The following is a 23909-nucleotide window of genomic DNA, read 5'->3' on the forward strand; positions in this document are numbered from 1 at the left end:
TACAGAAATATTTTTAACTAATAAATTTGATTTTGAAATTTACTAAATTATAATATCATTGAGCATTATTTAATATTTGAAAATTATTTATTTATTAAATTATTTTATTACAAATAATCATTATTTATAATAAAAAGTTGACTGATAAATAAATGCATGAATGCATGATACAAAGAATGACTTCCATTATTATTAGAGGACAGGATGCGCTGAGTTTCCAACAGGTGGCAGGAAAGTCTTGCTCATGACACAATGATGCGTGCACGCGCTTGGGAGGAGTCACACACATGAACAGCCTCTCGTGCTGCTTGGCAACACACAGCATGAATCCAAGTGAAATATCAGGAGATTTTTAATGGGACACTTGGACCAGACCAGCAGCAAAAGTCGCCTACAAGCCGAGAACAGAACTAAAGGTTCTAGGACTTACTTTCAGGAGCGCGATGAACCTTTCCACAGAGACTTTATTCATCTTTTGAGTTCAGATGGGACGTTCGGCTGGTGCAAACATCAGGTGCATGAGGACTGAAGCGGAGAACATGTAACAAAGGAGGACACGAGCTGGATGATGGACTGTAACATCTCGAGCTCTCTGTAGGCTCTTCAGTTTGGATCAGAACTCTTCCTACATCTTCTGTCTAGTTCAAGATGAGTTGTTTCTGTTCAGTCCAAGAGGAATTTTACTGTGAGGTTCTGCTCCTGGATGAGTCCAAGCTGATTTTAACCACCCAGCAGCAGGGAATAAAGGTAAAAGATGCTTTTATAATAAATTATTTCAGTGCATATCTTCAGAAAATGAGCTATCGTGATCCAAAGGGCCTGTAGGTTACACTCTGCTTTTCTTTCTTACCACAATAATGAACAAAATAAATAAAAGATGTAAAATCATGTTAATTCATCATACTGATTTTGAACAGTCCTGAGGTGCACACCCTGAACCCATGAGCCCAGCACACTGGTAACCAGAAGATGATCTGGTTAAACACGAGAGACCAGCTTTATTATATACAGCTGCTGAACAGGGACTACATCAGATTGATGCTTTAAAGCGGTTATGGTGTGTGCAGAGAAATATTTAACCTGGAAGTGTACACTAACTAGGAGGTATCATGGGATTGCTGTAGTTTTTTGGACTTGGTGTGTTCATGAAGCGCTCTCAGAACTTTTGCTGATGTTCTGGAAGAGTTCTTGAAAGTTATGAGCAAACGTTATTAAAATGTCTGTTCAAAGTTGTTTTGTCTTTATATATAAATACATGTATATAAAAACGTAACGTTTATACATTGTTCGTGGAATGTTTTCTGAAACATTTTGAACGTTCTAATGTTTTTTAAATGTTACTTCTTGTTTCGGAACGCTCAGAAAACGTTCATAAGGAACGTTCAAAGTTTTCAAAATGATCAAATGGAACGTTCCCTTGAGGCTTGTAAATTAACAAGACATTAAAAAAAAAGTAAACTTAAAGTAAAAAAAATAATAATAATATATATATATATATATATATATAATATTATTATAATATTATTATAATATTATTATTTTTTTGTTTTTTTTCCTTTATTTTACATTTTTGTATTTGTATCAGAGTGGTCTATCCAGTTGAAATTTTATCCCAGCTAACAAAACTATGTTCTATACAATATGTTAACGTTTCCATAAAAATGAGAACGTTATTTCTGAATGATCACGAAAGTCCGGGTTTTAAAGTGTTTTTATTTTTATTTTTTTTATTTTTTTAAGAATGTTCAGGGAATGTAACATTTTATACATTTTCCAATCACTATGGGAATGTTACTTTTGAATGTTCTCTGAACATTCTGTAACAATAGTAACATTTAAAAAAAAGATAGATGAACATTCAACGTTTCAGAAATAAAATGTTCCATGAACGATGTATAAATAACGTTTTGAGCTATTATATATGAGAACATTAATATTACAGACCAGATAACTCAACCAAACGTTGATGGAAGAACCTTGAGAGAACGTTCTCTGTCAGCTGGGCTACTGCTCGTCTCCTAATCATGATCTGAACAGAGTATGGTCAGAGGTCAGACTTTGCTGTGAATAGTTGATGGACAGCTGGTCTGTAATGTACTGTACATAAGGACTACACAACTTTGAAAAATGGGCAGTGTTTGGAGTTTGAATGACTCTTCTTTTTTCTTTTTTTGCACAACAGTGTAGCTTTTAGCTGATATCTGCAGAGAGGAGGTAATAACAATGTGAAGGGATCAAAAAAGCTTTTTCATCAGAGTTTTATTAGTTTGTTGACGTTGCTGGACATGTCGAGGTCGTCGAGTTCAGGTTGAGATGAAAGTTGATGAAAGTGTCCATCTGTCACGCTTGTCTGGATGTTCTTAATGTTTCCCTCCATCAAGGACACTGAAAAAACAACACAGCACAAATGAAATTGTAATACTTTTGCTTAAAATTTAAAGCCTATATGTTCCTATGCACATCCTAAGGTGGTTGCTAGGTGTACTCTTCCCTTTCATCGACTTTAATACTTTGTGCATGTGATCTAACCTCGAGCACTAATACTGATAATGACTAATAAAAGTATTTTTGCATTTGTTTGTGCTTGTAAAGTCATTGCTGATTCTGCTCACGTGCACAGAAGCTCACACACATAAAACACTGAGCGGTTCACACACACACTTACGACACAAAGGCCTCATTGATTTGACCCAGACGGCGGTGTGTGTATTTGTGTGTGAGGAACAGAACGGCTCACGTGTTTCCATTAGAGCCCGACCGATATGGATTTTTGGGGGCCGATGCCGATGCCGATATTAACTCGAAAAGAGCCGATTTATAAGCCGATATTTTGATTTTGAAAATAAACTGGATATTAGACCCATTTCCTATATACTGCACTTACACAACATTCAATAGCAAAATATCTGCCTGTTCTATGTATGTGGGCTGTATAAACCATTTTCCAGAAGAGATTATGTAAAAAAAAAAGCCTTAGATTATAGTCTCAATGACTAAACAATTGCACATCAAAAGTATATATTTTTTAATGGTCAAAAAAACACTTTTACTTTCTTCCAGTTGAAGCTGGTTTTAACAGTCTGTGTGTGTTCTGTAAATAAATTATAATACTAAAGTTAAAGTATTTGCAGAAGTAGTCCCACACTTTGCTGCTACAGCATTCACCTTTTTCAGGTATCTGTAGGCCAGAAAGAGACAGAGAAAGAATAAGCATGTGTATTAATAATATCACCATGTATCATTACTCGTGTCATCATTAGAATTAGAATTATAATAAACAGGGATCTCCTACATAGGCAAAAATGAGAAATATATATTTTTTTTATTTGTCAACCAATAGGTATTACCTATTACCTACTTCTATTTAACAATATTACAACATTTTCCTGTTATGTCTTTAAAGCTGCTTTGAAACAATCTGTAAAAAATAAAAATAAATAAATAAAAGCGCTTGTTCAGCTCACATTTATTTACATGTCCCCTCTGGTTAATCATTTCTGACCCACCTACTCGAAGTTGAATGGTTAACGTTAGTGTCATGAACACACCGCTGTCAATTTTGAGAAGAACCACCTTCAATCAAGTTAATAGCAAGCATTTAAGGGGCCTGCTAAAAAGGAAGCTATATTAGCGTTAGAATAACATAAGGCTGTAAATATCGAATATTTTAGTAATCGGGTCTATGATAGGCTTTTGTACATTCTGCTGAACAACAGCCTTTAACTGGACTTTTATTTTGACGGGTTGGCGTACATTTACAGTTCTGTGTATGTGATGTGGCGCTGTTTTTACTTAAATCAAACGGTCAAATGCTCATGAAGTGACTGTCAGAGCAGTTCTGGGGATGTTGTTCATGTGTTCACGTGATTATTTAGTGAGACAGCGGACGCTGAATTCACCGCGAGCTTAATGCGCGCTTACGTGTGTTTAATGAATGAAGAGGCGCTTCTGCGCCATTCATTAACAGAGACACGCAGAACATGCAGGATTCATATTTAAACAGACTATTCCGTCTTAATACTTACAGATATTCGTCCATATCGTGATTTGATGTAAGTGCAATGACCTATTTTTAATGAATTCATTCAATAACATAACAGCTGTTGTTTTTTCGAGGCACGCTGTACATAACTTCTAGTCATTGCCCCCCTGCCACAGTTACCCGGTCATTATGTGGGAAACACTGCAGATATATTTAGAATAAGTTAAACGATAACGTTATAGTTTGACATCTTATTAACGTTCGCACTCTTCCACTGATAAACATGGTATTAGCTTCGTGGCTAATCTAATATAGCAATGCATTAGTGGCTGTAAGTGATGTTACAGAATATTTATAAGTGATAATGATAGGACCGTTAGCTAGAACTACCACATCATTGTATATACAGTGTATGAACTAAATCATTTCACATGAAGAACGACAGACTCACCGTCAAAACAGAAAAAAAATCTCCGTGGCTGGCTTGGCTTATCGCTTTCTTCGCTAGTGAATTTCTGGCGCTGTTGTCAACTCTGGAGCTGCAGAGCTCCCTCTGGTGGGTAAACTATGCAACACTCATAACATGAGTAAAGCATGAGACTCCGTTTCTCATGTTCCATCGGCCATTATAAACGCCGATGCCGATTTAAATGCAATAAGCTCATATCGGCCGATAATATCGGCCGGCCGATATATCGGTCGGGCTCTAGTTTCCATCATCACAAAACAAAGACAGCAACTTGGAGGCCGTGCTTGTGTCGAGGTGATGCTCTCATTTCTGACCAGATTTAGACTGTCTTCCTCCGCGGTGTTTCCTGTGAGAAAACACATGGCACGAAACAATAAGGACCTTTGGCACGTTTCAGAACAAACAAAAAACAAAGATTATTAAAAGCTGTTATTGTAGAGTTCAGAGGTTCAGGATGAGGTGCACAGAAAATGTTTTCTTTGTACAGTGGCGATATCACATATTTGAGGGAATCTCTGCGTCACATTTCACTCTACAATTGAACAGAAATGAAAGCAAGTAAATAGGAAAGTTTATTTTCGTGACAATTAAACAAATTCAAACCACCAAATGTTCTTATTGCAATGCAAAACACACAAATAATATGTCATTTTAACATAATGCGGATTAATGCGAGCTCTGGATCTAATCCCACCTTGATGCGTTTAATGGGATTCCTGTATGTGTGGTGTTTTACATATTCACTTACAAGCTGATTTCACAGCTCACATTAATAATGATGTTGAGCCTAATTAGTTAATTATACAGTAGAGAATAGGACAGAATTAAATTATTGACCGTTTTGTTGTACAGTGTGACCATTTAAGCCCATTATCTGGCGCTCATCTTGTAATGAAAATGTGCCATTAAAAATAATAAACCGCATTCGCAGCTCATATGATGTGCATTTTTGTGCATTAGCTTTCCCAATGGTAAAACAATTAATGCATTAAATATATATTTATTTATTTTTATTTTAAAAGTGCATGAAGTTTTCTTTTAAAGGTATGGGTTAGTCTGTAAGGGGTTTTAAATATTTTTTGAAAGAAGTCTCTTCTGCTCACCAAGTCTGCATTTATTTGATCAAAAATACTGTAAAAACTGTAATATTGTGAAATATTATTAGAATTTAGAATAACTGTTTTCTGTGTGAATCTGTGTTAAAGTGTAATTTATTTCTGTGATGCTCCGCTGTATTTTCAGCATCATTCCTCCAGTCTTCAGTGTCACACGATCTTCAGAAATTACTATAATATGCTGCTCGAGGAACAGTTCTGTTTATTATCAATGTTGAAAACAGTTGTGCTGCACAATATTTTTGTGAAAAATGTGATGCATTTTAAATTTTTGAGGATTCTTTGATAAATAGAACGTTCAAAAGAACAGCATTTATTTATCCCGAGATTTACATGTTTCTGTGTGTGTGTGTGTGTGTGTGTGTGTGTGTGTGTGTGTGTGTGTGTGTGTGTGTGTGTTTGTGTGTGTGTGCGTGCTTGCGTGTGCGTGTGTGATGCAGGGGTGTATGGTTTCGTCAGAGACAGGCACAGACAGACTCCAAACCTGAACTCTGAAGCCCCTGACAGCCCAGAGATGTTTTACTGGCTCTGCCAACATCTCATTCAAGAAAGGAATTCACTCCGAATATAATCCACACCCACTGTAGCGTTCTGCCAACCAACTGTAAAATTAGATTAAAATCATATGATATTTTTTATTAGTTTGATGACAGTGGTGGCTAATATTAAGAAGATATGAACACCTTGAATACTCATATCAAGAATATCATGCCAACAACACCGTAGTAAACATTCAAAACAAACCCAAGCTAATACCTACGATACGATTTTATCAGTGAATACAAGTGTGCTGGAGAGATGTACAATATTGATAGTCTATTGCTTCCAGTGAGCCTGTCACACAACATTCCTCCGAGAAACCTCACCTCACAGATAATTATCTCAAACCTGTAATTAAAAACAATTGTTATTATAAAGGTGTTATTTGAAACACACTTAAACGCCTAAATATTGCTCTTAAGAATTTAAACCATCAGTCTTTACCCTTAGGAATGGACTCCTTTGTTCATATTATATATATATATATATATATATATATATACACACACAACAATTCTTTCTGGTCCTTGAATCTGATTGGCTGATACGAGTGTAATATTAGAGTGATCTTTGTTGCATTGTATGCAAATAGAAAATAGCACTTTAAAAAAAACTATTTTTATTTTGCATGCATGTACCTCAAGAAATATTAAAGATACCTCAATATCCTTTTAGATTGTGGTTCCTGACAAACATTTCTATTGGTATCTTCATTTTTTAGGCCCTATATTTCGAATCCAAATATACGAGAATTCCACTGTGACTTGGTGTCCAAATTGTTGAATTGTACCCATTTTCATCGGTTGAAAACCAAAAGTACAGCATATAATTTTACTATAATATGCTATAATTTTACATTCTGTTGGCAGAAAGTTACCATGGCTGTGAATTACTTTCTAGAATTAAAATTCAACAGAACTGTAATGGAAATTCACAATTTTCGTTTTTGCATTTGGCAGATGCTTTTATCCAAATTATGTGCACTGCATTTACAGTAAACATTTGATCAAGTCATGCATTGTCTGGGAATCGAACCAATGGACTTGGTGTTGCAACTGATTGAGCTACAGTTGATTGTAATCAAATTCTGAATATCTTTGATTGGTGATTTCAGCTACTAGTACAGTAACCGTAGAACTTTCAATTTACACATCTTAACATATATAAATCCTCTTAAATCCCACAGAATCCTGCCGATGTTGTCACAAAATGGTGCGGACATGCACAGTCCATCTGCGGACTTGGTGTCAGCAGTGTTTTTGTGTCAGATGAGGTCAGAGGATTTAACAGAGATTTGAAGGAGCGAGAAAAGAACATGAGAATAATCTCTGCATCAGCGACTTCCTTCAGTCACACCGAGGGTCGTAATCTCTCCTGTCAAACGCAGAATCAACACTGATTGCTTTGTTTTTCTACAGACACATTCCTTCGGCGTGTGCAGACGGCAGAAACAGTTCTTAAATGAACCACCGTTGGCATTTAGAATGCTAATTATTCAGTTGATTGAGCTTATTGAGGTGCTCATCAAATTTACATCAAAAATTCGTCTGAGAATCGCTTTGAATTATAAAAGACTGATCAAAAATAATCAAGCTGGTTTGTTGTTCTTTTATGCTTTATTTAAACCTTTAAGAGTCACTCCAGAGCTATTCTGAACCGCGTCAGTCTTAAAAACTAGCTGCATCGGTCTTTAGTTTTGTTCCAGGCTTCTGTCGTTTATAATGGCTTGGGAAGTTCATTCCGAAGTCAAAAGCAAGCGTTCAACAAAGGCTTTCAGAAACGTTCATCCGTCATCAAGCTGAGTATTTCAACAAGCCTCATGCATATGAATTATTACTGATGCTGGAGTCTAATTTTAAATTTGTCTGCCGTGCACAAACTCTCCCAAAGCGCAGAGCTCCAGAGAGACGTGGTTTCTGGGTTTTAGTTCCCAGAGAAACATGGAATATTCAGCTTCTTGATCTGTAGACTGAATCATAAACTCAAATCCAGTAGCTGGGAAATCTCTTATTAAAGAACTAACCAAGTTCCTAAAAAAAAAAAACGGCATAGGATTCACTTTGAAACTATTTTCAACCCAAAATTGCTTGTGAAGTTTACAAATAATTGCAAAGAAATGCTAAGCTAATGTAGTGTTTTGTTGTAAAACATGCTCCAAACATCTTTATTTACTTTTTCTACAATGTGGTGTATTAAAGTTCTAATTATATTAGATCTTCTATTGGGGCAATATGTCAAAAAAAAAAAAAAAAAAAAAAAAAACATTTATAAGGTAAATTTATTGTAAATCACTGAAGAAGAAATAACAATTGTAGAGTTTGTTAAAGGGACCCACGACCCAAAACAAGATAAGATGATAATAAAGCGGTTCGTTTCAATTAAAGCTGCAGTAGGTAATTTTTGTAAAAATATATTTTTTACATATTTATTAAACCTGTCATTATATCCTGACAGTAGAATATGAGACAGATAATCTGTGTAAAAATCAAGCTCCTCTGGCTCCTCCCAGTGTCCTATTGCCATTTGCAGAAACTCCATCGCTCCTGGTAAAAAACAACCAATCAGAGCTGCGGTCCGTAACTTTGTTTGTGTTCAAAATGTAGAAAAATGAACATAATAAGCGAGTACACCATGAATCCATTTTCCAAACCGTGTTTTTGGCTTGTCCTGAATCACTAGGGTGCACCTATAATAAGTGTTTATATTCGGACTATTTTAGATTGCTTCGGGAATACCGCGGCGGAGTAACCCAGTACCTTTGTGATTCTTCATAGACATAAACAGAGAGAAGTAGTTCCGGCTACGATGTTCTTCCGCAAGACGCAAGCAGTTCTGTTTATTAACCGCTAGAGCGTCAAAAGTTACCTACCGCAGCTTTAATTGGTATGTTAAAAAAACTTTCTTTTTGCGATCTTGGCAAATCTGAGACATATTTGAGATCTTTTCAGGAACTGTGTAGGAGAAACATGTGAGATTTCTCCATATTCGGGAACTCTCGCTCTCTTTTTAAATTAAATTCATCATGAATTAATGGAAATACAACAAATACTACCATTACATATTAATACTTTTACTTTTTAAATAATGTTTTCTTCTTTTTCACATTATTTGCTATAAGAATTTTGGGCTAATAATTGTCATTTAAAAATCATTATTTTCTTTATGCAAAATATAATTTCTTTTTTTTTCTCCAGAAATTTCCTCAAGTGTGTTTTTTTTTTTTTTTGGGGTCTTCTCTCGAGTTTGAAGATTTTCGGAAGATTCTTTTTCCAAGAATTTTTGGGAGAACAAATGAGATGGAAGCTTGTTTCCACCATGGCATAAAAAAAAAGGAAAAAAAAAAGGAAATTGCATCTTTTTATCTCACAATTCAGACTTTTTTTTTTTTTTGCAATTTGGGGGTAAAAATCTGAAATATATTATAATCATAATATATATAATAAATCATATATATAATATAAACTCAGAACTATGACTTTTTTTCTCAGAATTAGGAGATACAAAACACAATTGTGAGTTATAATATCAGAATTGTGAATTGTGTGTCAGAGATGTTATTTTGCTTTCCTGCGGGTTTTTTTCTCCCCCAAGTAAATTAGTGTGAATTTATTTATTCACGTTTCATGTTTGGCTTCCTCTTTCAGCTTTGGTTAATGTGTTTGGTTAGGAGCTCAAAGCACATGTTATCAGTGTTCGCTGTGTTTATTTGTCTGTAATTTCCTTTGCCTTTGATTGCAAGTGTTTCTTCCAGTCATGGTGGTTGGGATGTATTGCAGAACACAGACATTTGCTTTTTTTCCCCCTTGTGTTCATGTTTTTTGAGCATGATTGCATTGAAATAGCATGTTTTTTGGACATGCACCATGCCAATGCCACAGTGTAGTTGGAGTTGCATGTAAATACCAATTTGTTAATCATTCTGTAGTATGCTGAGAGCATGCTTTTTTACCTTGTAAAGCCTTTCTAAGAGCATCCTGCATTTTTAACAGAAGAATGCTAGCCGCTTGTAATATCGCTGGTTAACAATGCGCCGTGACTCAAGACTTGTCAAGCGTGCTCATCAGTGCTGTTGTAAATCTCCACTGCTCCATGTGTCACATCTTTGTCTTTTATTTTCGAGTAACTATGGAAACAGGAGGGTCTGTGCCACCAGCGCAGAGGGGGTTTGAGACACCTGGACCGTTTCCAGCAGAAACCAGGAGAGAAGTGGCTTTTCTGTTGTTATTAGTCATTAAAACACGCTCAGGTCCCACAGCGCTCTCTACCTTTGTTTCTACTGTGACTTCTCAAAGCAGAGCTTCCACTGTCTAAGTGAAATCAAAAGAATAAAAAAATTAAATAGCCTTTTTTTTTAAGTGCTTTGTCATTCTTTTTATTCTAGGATGTTCTCAGGACTTTTTTATTATAATTAATTTCATCACACAATAAAGGTACAACTATATTAAGTACAGCAAATATTACCATAATGTATTGTGCTTGTACAGTTATTATTATAATTTTTCACACATTACTTGCATAAAGAATTTTGAGGCTAATCTGTGTAATTTTCATGAAAATACATAATTTTCTTTATGCAAAATATAATTCTTTGTCTTGAGTTTGAAGAGAAATACTCTTTCAAAGAATATTCTCCACGTTCTTTCTTAAAGAATCAACAATCTTTCTCCACATTTTTCTCAAGATTTTTCCTCAAACTATTTTCTCAAGATTATTTTTCAGAGAATTTTGGGGCTTAATGTGTTTAATTGACATGAAAAAGCTTCATTTTTTGCAAAATATAACTTATTTCTTTCATTAGAGTTTAAAGAGAATGTCTTTTCTTTAAAAAATTCTCATGATTTATTTTCAAATCTTTTTATCAACATTCTTTTCAAAGTTAAAAAAAAAATGTGTTTGTCATAAAAAAAGGATATATTTTCTTAATGCAAAATATAATGACTTTCTTTCTCGTGAGTTTGAAAATAAATATTTCTTAAAGAATTTACTCAAGATTTTTTTTCTCCTTAGATTCTTACACAAAGAGTTTTCTCAAGATTCTTTTGCCCAATAATTTTCTCAAGGTTCTTTCTTCACAAATTTGATTGTTATTTCAAAGAATTTAGGGCTCAGTGTGGTTAATTGTCATGAAAATGGCTTGTTTATGCAAAACATCATGTCTTTTTCTGGAGTTAGAAGAAATCTTTTTTTCACAGATTTCCAAGATTTTCAGATTTCTCAAGATTCTTTCTATATGAATTTATTTTGTCTAATTGACATGAAAAAATATATATTTTCCAACCATTTTCTTTATCCATTTTTCAATCATTTTTATGCATTTTCCAATCATTTTCTCTATGCATTTTTCAGTCATTTTCTTGATGAATTTTTCAATAATTTTCTTTATGCATTTTTCAATAATTTTCTTTATGCATTTTCCAATCATTTTCTTTATGCATTTTCCAGTCTTTTTCTCTATGCATTTTTCAATCATTTTCTTGATGTGTTTTCAATCATTTTTTGATGCATTTTCCAATCATTTTTTTATGCATTTTTCAATAATTTTCTTGATGCATTTTCCAATCATTTTTTAATGCATTTTCCAATCATTTTCTTGATGCATTTTTCAATAATTTCTTGATGCATTTTTCAATAATTTCTTGATGCATTTTTCAATCAGTTTCTTTATGCATTTCTCAATCATTTTCTTTGTGCAAAGCATAATTTCTTCTTTCTTTCTCTTTGAGTTTGGGGTGAAATGTGACCTGGTCGTGTTCCTGACAGTTTTCGTCAGATTCACCCGTTTAGTCTCGTTCAGGTCTCTGGGGGAGTAAAGGAACATCTGCTGATGGAGACACACACACACACACACACACACACACACCAGCGGTCAGCAGATGGTCAGGCCTCGTTAACAGTGACCCCGTTGCTATGGGAACAGCAGGGCATGTTAAAGGGAGTTAATTGTTTCAAAGAATCTCCTCAATGATCAAACCTCCAGAATCTCACCGGGATCTGAGGAAACCTGTCGAGAGCACATCCGGGTCATATTGCCCCCCCAATCATTACAATCATTACATTACAAGCTTCTTTCAAGGCAATTAAGCACATTTTCTGATTGGTTTATTGACTTGATGTCTGATTTGAGATATTAGTGTGATTGCATTCGCAGCACTTTTTCTTCGTTGTATAATTAAGCAAATCTAATGTGATTTCTCTTTGTATTTGTTTTTAAAATGCATTGCACAGCTTTAACATTTTTTCTAAAAAATGCTGTAAAATTTTAGTTTTTTTTCACTTGTCCCTCAAAATAAAGCTGTTATTAGTGTACACTTGGTAATGCATTTGGATGGAAATAAAGAGACGTGGGCGTTAAGTTTCAGTCCCGACGCAGGAAAGCTTTGCTTGGCTAGTGTTTCGTTTTTATCTACAGTAGGTGCATTTCTCTGCACAAGGAAACCCGTTCCCTATCTATTCATTTCACTCTTCCCTGTTGTTTGAACATTCCCAGCCTGATCCGCGCTGAAGTCTTATCAGGAAGAGAGATACGGCAGGAATGCAGAGGGCATGTTTTAGGAGGATGCTTGTGTTTGCGGTGTGTGGTGTTCAGTTCTCCTCCCGCTGGGCTTTTGGGACTTGAATTACGACGCTCGCATCAGAGGGGTTTTCCCTGGTAAGACCGTTCCTGTGATCCTCTGTGTGTTCAGCTTTGATTGATATTTCGCCATCGGGTGAACCTGAGCGTCTTAAACATACATACATCACCTGTGAGCGCTCGGTGTCCACAGTGAAAAACTATTTATAGAAGAATGTCCTTAATAAACCTGAGTTCACCAAGGTTGACCAATCATGCAGTTTTGCAAACTGTTAGGTTTATTCCTGTAGTTCTGTTCAATGTGAAGGTTGTTGCTTAAATTTAGCTCATTTCTGGCTTATTGAGTTATTTCTGTTAACTCCATTATTTAATGAATGTTTTAATTAATCTGCCGTGGAAACGTTTTTATTGCATCGCTGGTTTAAAGTTTATATTTGAACAACAAATGGAAGTAGAAACATAAGCTATATCAGTAAAAATATGATAAAAAATTTCCTTATGTGCAATTTAAATGTTTTTACTCTGTTATTATAAAATAAAAGTGATTTATTAATTGATTATGAAATAAACTTTTTTTTTTCAGTTTTCCGCTAAATAAAATCTTTAATTTTGGCTTTACATTTTTTTAATGCATGTCTTTATTTATTTATTTATTTATTTACATTTTTCTCCTCAGTTTTATCAACATTCTTTCTCACAGATTTTTCTTAGCATTTTTAAAATAATAATAATAATTATTATTATTATTTGTATACTTCCACACTTGTATATTATTTATATATATATTTTTTTTTTTTCAGATATTATTATATTTTTCTCCTGGTAATTATCAGTGGATTTCTCTTTGTGTTTGGAAATAAAATGCATTGCTTGGCTTTAATTTTTGCTCTTGTACCACATTAAATGCAGTGATTGTAAATAAAAAAGATTATATTCTTGCATCATGTTTTACAAGAAAATTCAATTTCAGGTTAAATCAACTGAATTCATTTAAACTTACTAGTAAATCTGCAAAGTTACATTGAATTTATCTCAATTGAATTGCTCAAATTGTGATTCAATCACATTTAATTGAAGTATCAACTTTGTCTCGGATGTTTTTAACAAAATCAATAAAAACAGACCCAAATGAGTCAATAGTTGTGAAGAGTTAAGAGTTATTAAATGAATGTTGAGCAGCTCAGCTAATTTGATGAGAAATGAGATGCGTGTGAGATTACTGTGGTGTTTTCAGTAGAAAGCTCTCCACTTGCTCTCCGTTTAATTGTATTTCTGTCTAGATGAAGAGATCTTGTGTGTGATTTCTCAGTCCTGTGGGTTTGCTGCTGTAGCTGTATAGTGTTTCAGATGTGAAGTTCATTGTGTTTCACCCTGCAGCGTGTAACAGGAGCGATCATGACATACGTCCCTCTGTGTGTTTTCTGTGTGGGTGGGTTCTTACAGCAAACACACACACACACACACACACGCTCCTGCAGGTTTCCTCTTACTCTCCGTGTGTCATACGTCTGAGCTGCTGTTGCACAACTATCAGCAGAGATGTCACATAAACACTGGAGATTTATGAGCACAGTTAAGATTTTATTGGTGGTAACGTACTTGTTGCATGAATTTACTAGCACAAAGATGTTCATGCCACGCTGGTCTTTTTATTTTTTATTTTTTTTATTTTAAACAAGGCTCTTCTGCTCATCGAGGCTGGATTTATTTAATAAAAAATACAGTAAAAACAGTAATGATGTGAAATATTATTACAATTTAAAGCAGCTGTTTTCTTTGTGAATCTCTGTTAAAGTGTAATTTATTTCTGTGACCAAAGCTGTATTTTCAGCATCATTCCTCCAGTCTTCAATGATCTCCAGAAATCATGAAAAAGCTTATTTGCTGCTCTAGAAAATGCATAAGTGTCTTTATAAAAAATAAATCTGTCAAAAGTGACAGTAAAGACATGCTACAAAAGATTTATATTCAAATAAATGCTTTTTTTTTTTTTTTTTACTTTTTATTCATCTGTGAATCCTGAAAAATAAAATGCATCACAAAACAAATATTTCCATGATTTCTGAAGATCATGTGACACTGAAGACTGGAGTAATGATGCTGAAAGTCATGAAAATAAATTACATTTTACAACATACTAACATAGAAAACAGCTATTTTAAATCATAAAAAGATTTCACATTTATCTGTTTTACTGTATCAAATAAATGCATCCTTCATGAGCAGAAGAGCCTTCTCTCAGAAAACTCAAGTCTGTAACTCATAGTCAGTGTGTCATACACGTGTTTCTTTAGTGTCAGCTGACATCACGGCTGTGTTTGTGAGTGATAATCACCTCAGCATGTCTGAAATATCAAACAACTGTAGGACATTAAGAGCAATATTCAAAAACAAGAAAAAGCTCGTCAGAAGGATTAGTCATTGAGTTGTACTCTTTTTGCCTCTATTTACTTAGTCATTCTTGGCTTTATTGGCATTAGCGGTTTGTTTTCATGTTGTGACTGGTGTGTGCACGGGTCATTTATCATAGGTGTGGTTTCTGGTTGAAAGTAACCTGTCAAACACCGTATTAAATCAGAACGAAGCCACAAACGACGCAGTACAGTTGAGAATGTGTTCACCCTCAGGCCATCTAAGAAGTAGTTTGTTTCTTTATCAGGTTTGGAGAAATGTAGCGTTGCATCAATGGATGCTCTGCAGTGAATGGGTGCCGTCAGAATGAGAGTCTGATAAAAACATCACAATAATCCACAGCACTCCAGTCCATCAGTGAACATCTGGAGAAGACAAAAGATGTGGATTATTGTGATGTTTTTATCAGCTCTCATTCTGACGGCACCCATTCACTGCACAGCATCCATTGATGAGACACTGATGCAATGCTACATTTCTCCAAATCTGATGACGAAACAAACTCATTGGCATCTTAATTGCCAAGAGTGTGGGTATATTTTTTGCTTTAATGTTGTTTGCGATCTGAAAACAGTTTGGTCATGATGATATTTCTCATGCCTTCCTCCACAGAAATCAACCAAAGGGTCTGTTGTGCTGGACTATGTCTTCAGTCACGTGAACCTCGCTGAAACCGAGTATTTTGGGCTTCGCTATTGCGACCACAGTCATCAAACGGTGAGTTCTTGGAGAATTTATCCCAAATCAGCTCTTAAAGAAACAGATCACCCCAAAAATTCAGATTCTGGTACATTTACTCGCCCTTATCTCATTCCAAACCTGTAAAACTTTCTTTTTTTCTGTTGAACACATATTTTGAAGAACGTTTTGGTTCCCCGTTGTTATTTCTGTCCATATAATGGAAGCCAATGGGAAACATTGATTATTTGTTTTCAGATTTAAAATGCAATAAAAAATCTTTGGAATGACGTGAGGATGAGTTCATTTTTGGGTGAACTATTCCTTTAAGGAAGTTTGCTTTCGTAAGGTCCTAAGGGTCGCGTCTGAGGTTAAGGATGGTTAGTTTTACCCAAGGGCCAAATTTTGTGTTAGTCAATGTGCAGCATTGTGAAAGAACACAACAGTCATTAGATCATTAGCTCGACCTAAGACAGAAGTTTTTCCCACAATGCATTTCAGTCCCTGTCCCACGAGCTTGGATTGCACTGGGCGAAAGGCACGCTTTAACTTACATTTACACAAATCTGTCAGCTCTATGAACAGTTATTACGGTAAAAACCGGGTGTAATTTACTCAGAAGCATGCTTTTTTCTGCTGTTTGGGTGTGGTGTTCATGCACTCCTGACTCATAGATGGTTCATCTAATTGTAAGGCACAGAGAATTCCTTCGGTGCAGACATTTTTGACATGATGTTATACATTTAAAATAAAACATCTGTCCACATCCATTGGAGGAGTCTTGTTTTGAACTAGTTATTTACATTTCTGGGCAGAAATTGAAGCTGCTTGTTTGTGCAAAGCTGTTTTTATATATATATATATACTTTTCTCATTTTTATTAATGTTTTTATTCAGTTTGAACATTTCCCTATAGTGTAGTGTTGTCACGATACTGGAATTTTTAATTTCGATACGATAACTTGAAAAATATCGATATTCGGTACTACTTTCGTATAACTACATGTTATATTACTTTCTAATATAACATGACACTGAGGTACATTTTTACACTAATAAAAACTTCCTGAGGTAGTAAAACAATGGAGAAAAACTAATTGCATATGTTTAATTTAAATTATAATAATTCGATTTATAATGCAATGCTAATCCACATAGTATGTATTACAGTGTAGAATACTACAAAAGTACGCTTTCGGCCTCGTTCTATGATAAGAAGCCACTCAGATCACAAAAGGAAGTTATTTAAAACACTTTTTCACAGTTTGAGGTAAATATGTGTTGTTAAATGTGTATTTTGTTGCAAACGTACGGTGGATATATGTATAGATGTATCGGTTATACTATTGTGTATCAAAACTGCAAAAATAAAAAAAGAGTGTTGGAATCATTTTAGATATTTCAGTATGGATAAGTATTTTAAAAAAATGATATTTTTGACCACGCAAATAGAAACTTTCTACAGACAACATCTTTTAGGGCTGTTTTATAATCGGTTTTATTTTTTCCCCCAAATGTAGTTTTTTTCCTGTGTTAATTTTTCAGGATTCCATTTTTTTCTTGATTTATCTGGACTTTAATGATTAAATTAAATTGTATTAATCAAAATGCATGTCTGATTAACTGAAATCATAAAACGTATACAAGTTAACATAATTTTATTAAATATTTTTTAGGGCATTATGAAATCAGTTTTATTTTTTCTAAACAAATTCAGTTGTATTGTATTGTGTGTGTTATTATTTTTTTGCATAATCCTGTGTTTTCTGTTTTACTTTTACTGGATTTAATTTTAATGGTTTAAATTTTAATATTTTTTTATTATCTATTAATTGTTTAGGTTTTTTTTCAGTGTTATGGCATAAAAACATTAATTTTATTTATCTTTTAATTAAATTAAAATTAAACAAACCTTTTCATTTTTGGGGGGCGAACAAAGTGCTGCGAAACAGATTTTTACTGTTAAAATTAAAACATGGAAGAAAATTTGGGTCATCATTACATCAAAACTTTTATTTTGACGAGTTGTCGCGGAGAATCAAAAGGGTGGGTTTAGCAAAGGCAGTCTCTTCAGAAATTGATAAAAATCATATTAAATCTTAATTTTAGTCTGTTTTAGGTCCACCAAAAGCAGCACAAATGCAGTGTTCGATTTAAAGTCTGTACGTTTTGTTTGTTTCTGATGTTTCCATCTGATCACATCTCCTCTCTTATGTTTACAGTATTGGCTCGATCCCTCAAAAACACTCGCTGAGCATAAAGATTTGATAACAAGTAAGTATGCACTGGTTTTTGTTTAAACGCTCCTCAGAAATCTTCAGAGACGGTGTTTAATGCATCATGCGATGAAACACTGACCTAATGATGATCCTCTATCTTCAGTGGAGATTAAATATGGATCGGCACAGAAGGAGCCGTAATGGTTCTCCTGATAAAACTCACATCATTTCAGATGATAATTTGAAAGTAATTATGCGTTTAATCCCACCTCAATAAGTGGTAATGAATACAATTATGTTTGTGTGTTTAGTTGCAGAGCAAGCTGAGGTTTTGCATATCTACTGATGTGAATGTAGGGCAGAATTTACAACACATTTGTTTAATTCAGTAATTCAGGGAAATCTGGGAAATGTATGCATTAAATATTTTGCGTGCTACCACCTGGCTATATTTCTAAAACTATTGTTTAAAATGTATCCAAAATAAACCTGACCAGGTGTGATAGTTTAGCAGGAAGGGAAATTGGTAAATTAGCCGTAGAGGATAATGCTATGTTATGTTATGTTTTGTGCAACTGCTTAAAATGACCTATAATTCTTGTTATTGCTTTGAAAATTAATTATAAGTGCATGTAATCTGTGTAGTAAACACTGGCAGTGTGTCCGAACCAGGCTTGTTTGGAAATAATTGTGAACATGCAACTTTTCTTTACAAAGCAGAATGACATATTACTGCGATATGGCAAAAATATATTTATTAAGTCTGGATTACAATCCACAAATTTATCACAATCCTTTTTTTCTTTTCTTTTTTAAGACGTTTGCAATGTTAATTGTTAATTTTTCTTTATATATTTGTAACTTTCAATTTTAAAATATTTTTTAATTTATTTATTTTGTGTATTAATTTATTTATTTTATAATCACATTTTTTTTATTTTTTAAATTTTTCCTTTTTCGTATTTATCTAGTATTTGTCATTTTTATTCACTTTATCTATAGTATTTATATATTTAAACATTTCATTTTATTTTATTTTATTGATAAATGTAGAATTTAATTTTAGTTTAGTTTTATTCATTTTATAATTTATGTATATATATTTCATGTTATTTCTTTTATTTCATAATTTCATTTTACGTATGTCATACTTTTTTATTATTTTATTTTATTTTTACAATTCCATTTTATCAACCTTTTTTAATCTTAATTTTATTTGTTTATTATCATAATTTTATTGTATTTGTGTATTTTTAAATTTCAGTTTATTTATTTATGTAATATTTGTATTTTAGTCCTAACCAAGCTTCACGCTGGGTAAGCCACGCCCACAACACGATCTCATTGGTCCAAAAGCTCAACTTTAAACATCAGATATCTTCTGATTGGCTGTGTTGTATTGTTTTATTGTATTTTTGCTTTAATAAAAGACAGATAAATCACTATTCCCTATATGTATTTTCTAGACGCTAGATCACTGTGTATTTGAGTTAAAGGGTTGTTTTCTTCTTTCCAGCTGGACCTCCGTTCACGCTCTACTTTGGGGTGAAATTTTACGCCGAAGATCCCTGTAAACTGAAAGAAGAAATCACAAGGTGTGTGCTCAGTGTATCGTGAGAATAAATCAGCACTATGTTGATATTAGAAGTGCATATATTCAGTAATATCATGCTCTTAACTGTGGGTGTTTCTGTCTTGGGTCAGGTATGAGTTCTTCCTTCAGGTAAAGCAGGACGTCCTGCAGGGGAGACTGCCCTGTCCATCAAACATCAGCACACAGCTGGGAGCGCTTGCTGTTCAATGTATGAGCAAATCTGTTCCTGGGGAGTTAATACAGCAGTCTAGATATTAATACAGATACAAATGAGTTATGGGCTTCCCCACTTGTTTTATAAGATGCTCTCTGAGATTGTTAATATAGTAAGAAATTGTATAACTCATATTTTTGTGTAACATGAGAGTAAAAGGTTATGTTGTGGTGTGAATTTACAATTCATTTGTTTGTTATATTTTGCGAATTTTTAGTGCTGTCAAACAATTAATCACATCTAAAATAAAAGTTTTGTTTGTATAATATATATGTGTGTTTTGTGCATATATATATACACATGATAGTTAAAAATTGATAGCCTGAATGCACTGTAAGTCACTTTGGATAAAAGCATCTGCTAAATGCATTAATTTAATTTAATTTAATTTAATTTAATTTAATTTAATTTAATTTAATTTAATTTTTAAATTAAATGTAAATTTTTATAAATACACACACATGCATGTATATATTTCAGAAAAAAATATTTTTATATATTAAATTATAATATAAATTATATAAATATAAATATAGATAAATAAATGTGTGTGTGTTTGTGTGTGTTTATATATCCATAATAAATATACACAGTTCACGCATACATTATGCAAACAAAATCTTTTATTTTGGATGCACTAATAATTTTATTTAAGCATTTTATTTTTTACTTATTTTTTCATTTCTTCTCATTTATTTGTATGCATTTAATAATTTAATTTTATGTATATTTATAACTATTTATCTTATAATTCTATTTGAATTATTTAGTGATTTTCTTTTAATGCATGTATTCATCTGATTTTATAATTTCATTTTATTATTTTTTTGTATAATTTCAATGTTTTATTTCTTTCAGTTTGATAGTTTTATTCATTTTTTTTATTCACTTTAGTCATTTATTTGTTTGTCTAATTCCATTTAAACATTAAAATTGACTTATTTCTGTAATATTATAATTTCATTAAAATTTAATTTAATTTATTTAACTGTATAGTTTAGTTTTATTATTTTTTATTATTTTTTTTATATATTATAATGATTAATTATATTTAAATATATAGTTGTATTACTTCTATTCCAGCATTATATTATATTATATGATGTGTTGTGTCTCTTTGTCTTCTGCTTCAGCTGAGCTCGGAGACTACGACCCTTACAAACACACGCCAGGTTACGTGTCTGAATACCGCTTTGTCCCCGACCAGAAAGAGGAAGTAGAGGACAGCATTGAACAGATTCATAAAACGCTTGTGTAAGACACAGTACATCGCACACATTCATCTGTAATAACCCCGTCACAGATGAGCTCAAACACCACACTCCTGTTAAAACTCTCTTTCCGTGGGAATGGGGTTTCATGTGTGGGACCGTAAGGATTCGTCCTCTGGCTGTGGTCCATGTCTTTGTAACGAGAGCCTGTGTGCGTGTGGAGAGACACCTGTCCCATCATGCACCCATCACTAAAGATGACAGGGGAGCTTAGATTAACAAACAGGCGAGAGAGATGTTACTGTGCAGCTTTCCTCACCAAAACAGATGACACTACGATATACAGCAAAATATCATAGAATTCAATATTGTTGTTGTTGTTGTTGTTTAGGCAGGATTTCAACCTTTTAAGAAAAGATGCAGTGCAGTAAAGTCAATTAAATTTTAATTTAAATATTTATTTTTATCAATTTTATTTATTTTTTATATTATGTACTTATTTTATCGTTTTATTTTATATTATTCACATTTTCATTTGTATTTGTACATTTAAATTAATTATTTTAGCTAATGAATTAGTTTTATAATTTAATTTTATTTTATAATTTATTTATCTTATGATTTTATTTATTTGTTTATTTATTTATTTATTTTAGATTTTTTTTATTCATTATTTATTTTTTCACATTTCTATTCCTATATTTATATTTTATAATTTCACTTTATTTATTGATTTGCGTAATTTCATTTTATTTATTTAGCCATACATCCAAATTAAGTCAAAATGATTATTAAGAATTATTTATTAAAATTAGTTAAAATATATATTTATACGAGGTAGCAAAATGTTGTCATTTTTATATTATATGATACACTTTTTCTTTTTAATTTATGTATTTTTACATTTAATTTTGTTTGTTTTTTACGTCATCTAATTAATTTGTTTTGTCATTTCATTTTATTTAATAATTGATTTATGTTGTTTTTTTATTTATTTACTTCATTTTTTTTATTCATTTTTTTTTATTCATATATGTTTTCTAGTTTCATTTTATTTATTGATTTGCATAATTTCATTTTATTTATTGAACCATACATCCAAATTAAAATAAAATGCTGAAACTATCTGAAATAAGATAACCTTTTTATATTTCATTTATTTCATAATGTTTTTATGGTTTAAAACAACGATCATCTGTATTTTTATTAACAAACATTAGCAATAGTTAAGTGATGAAAAAAAGCTCATTACTTCATTTTAGTAAATGCATCGGCTAATGTTAAGAAATGTCTTTTTTCTTTCTCTTTGTTACAGTAAATGTTCTGGATCTTACAAGGTCGCTGAAAATCATGTTCAAACTCTTTTTCCAGGTTTATGGTGCTCATATTTCAGTCAGATCTCTCAGATTTCCTCTGAGTTTGTGTGTTTGGCTGCTGATTGTCATGTTTTTTCGCCGTCGGTGCTCAAATCCCACTCAACTCTTGGAAGTTCAGCCGATCAGAGGAGAAAAACACATTCCACCTCCCTCACAGAAACACTGCAAGATTAATCACATTATTAAAACAGTTCCCTCGAAACAAGCTTTAATCCCTCGAGCTGTTCTGATTGTGTGTGTTTTCATGGAAAACAGAGGATTAGGATTCATTTATGAAAAATAAAATACATATAGAGAGAGAGAGAAAGATAGAGTGAGTATAGAAAAGAATCACCCCTCTTTAGAATAATTTAATCCGTACAAATTATAACATCCAAGTGAAAGATAAAACACATGTCAGAAAGATTAAAAATACAGTCTGGATAGTTTCTATGCACACTTTACAGAGACACACATCAAAAATAAGCATATTTATACAAGTATATCTATTATAGATTATATTCTATTATATTAAACAATTGTTTTTTTCATTTATAAACATATATGTATTGTCAATATTTATTATATTATTATATAATATTATAATGTTATTTATATTTTAACTATATTATAAATACATTTGTATTATGTAGATATATAAAAATAAAATAAAAAAATATACATATAAACTACATATAGTATATATATATATATATATATAGTGTGTGTGTGTGTGTGTGTGTGTGTGTGTGTATATATATATATATATATATATATATATATATATATATACACACACATATATATACACATATTATTATTATTATTTGTCATTATATTAGATGTATTTTTATAATGCAAATTAATATATAATATTTACTTATTATTTATATATATATATATATATATATATATATATATATATATATATATATATATATATATATATATATATATATATATATATATATATATATATTATAATTGTCTACATATTATATTACCATCTAAATATTATGTCTTTGTTATTATACATTTATATTTACAGTTTATAATCGATATTTTGTTTTCATTATCAAAATTTCTTTGTCGAGTCCCTGTTTGATAGTTTTTCCAGTGATTTGTGCTTTTTGTTTTGATTTTGTGTTTATAATATATATAAAACAAGAATACATATATTTTATCTACAAAATATTTTATATATAGAAATAAATGCTAGTGTTCGAGATCTGCAGCGAGGTGCGTTTAAAGTGTGCCGACCCTCTCTGAGACAGTACAAAAGGATCATGAGTGTCCCGTCAGAGCTGCATTATATATCTGTATGCACTGAAAGCATCGGATGTTAAGAGCAATATGCAGCTGAACCCAAATGAAAGAGATGAATGCAGCGATGCAAAAAATGAAGGGGCCCAACACTTATAATACATCATCTACAATCAGCAGAGACCCATCCACGCCGCTGTGAGGGGGATCCTTAATGCACATGTGATCACAGCAACATAAATGATCATGCATTCATTTATTTATGCATTTTTTTTTTTTTATAATT

The 23909-nt window shown here is 32.4% G+C and overlaps 1 protein-coding gene across 3 annotated transcripts in view; it reads left to right on the forward strand.

Moving 5' to 3' along the window:
• The first annotated feature begins 226 nt into the window (after positions 1-226).
• Positions 227-23909, forward strand: part of LOC128020874 (band 4.1-like protein 4) — a 40464-nt gene continuing 16781 nt past the window's right edge. Inside the window, exons 1-6 of one of the 3 annotated variants that reach the window (XM_052607636.1) lie at positions 227-747; positions 15702-15806; positions 17990-18041; positions 19503-19581; positions 19691-19788; positions 20928-21048. In XM_052607636.1, coding sequence (XP_052463596.1) covers positions 649-747; positions 15702-15806; positions 17990-18041; positions 19503-19581; positions 19691-19788; positions 20928-21048 — 554 coding nt within the window. In that variant the 5' untranslated portion in view covers positions 227-648. The remainder of the gene's footprint in view (positions 748-15701; positions 15807-17989; positions 18042-19502; positions 19582-19690; positions 19789-20927; positions 21049-23909) is intronic. The other 2 variants (XM_052607634.1, XM_052607635.1) reach the window with 2 other exon arrangements.

The sequence above is a fragment of the Carassius gibelio genome, chromosome A10 (genome assembly GCF_023724105.1).
Source record: "Carassius gibelio isolate Cgi1373 ecotype wild population from Czech Republic chromosome A10, carGib1.2-hapl.c, whole genome shotgun sequence".
NCBI classification, from domain to species: Eukaryota; Metazoa; Chordata; class Actinopteri; order Cypriniformes; family Cyprinidae; genus Carassius; species Carassius gibelio.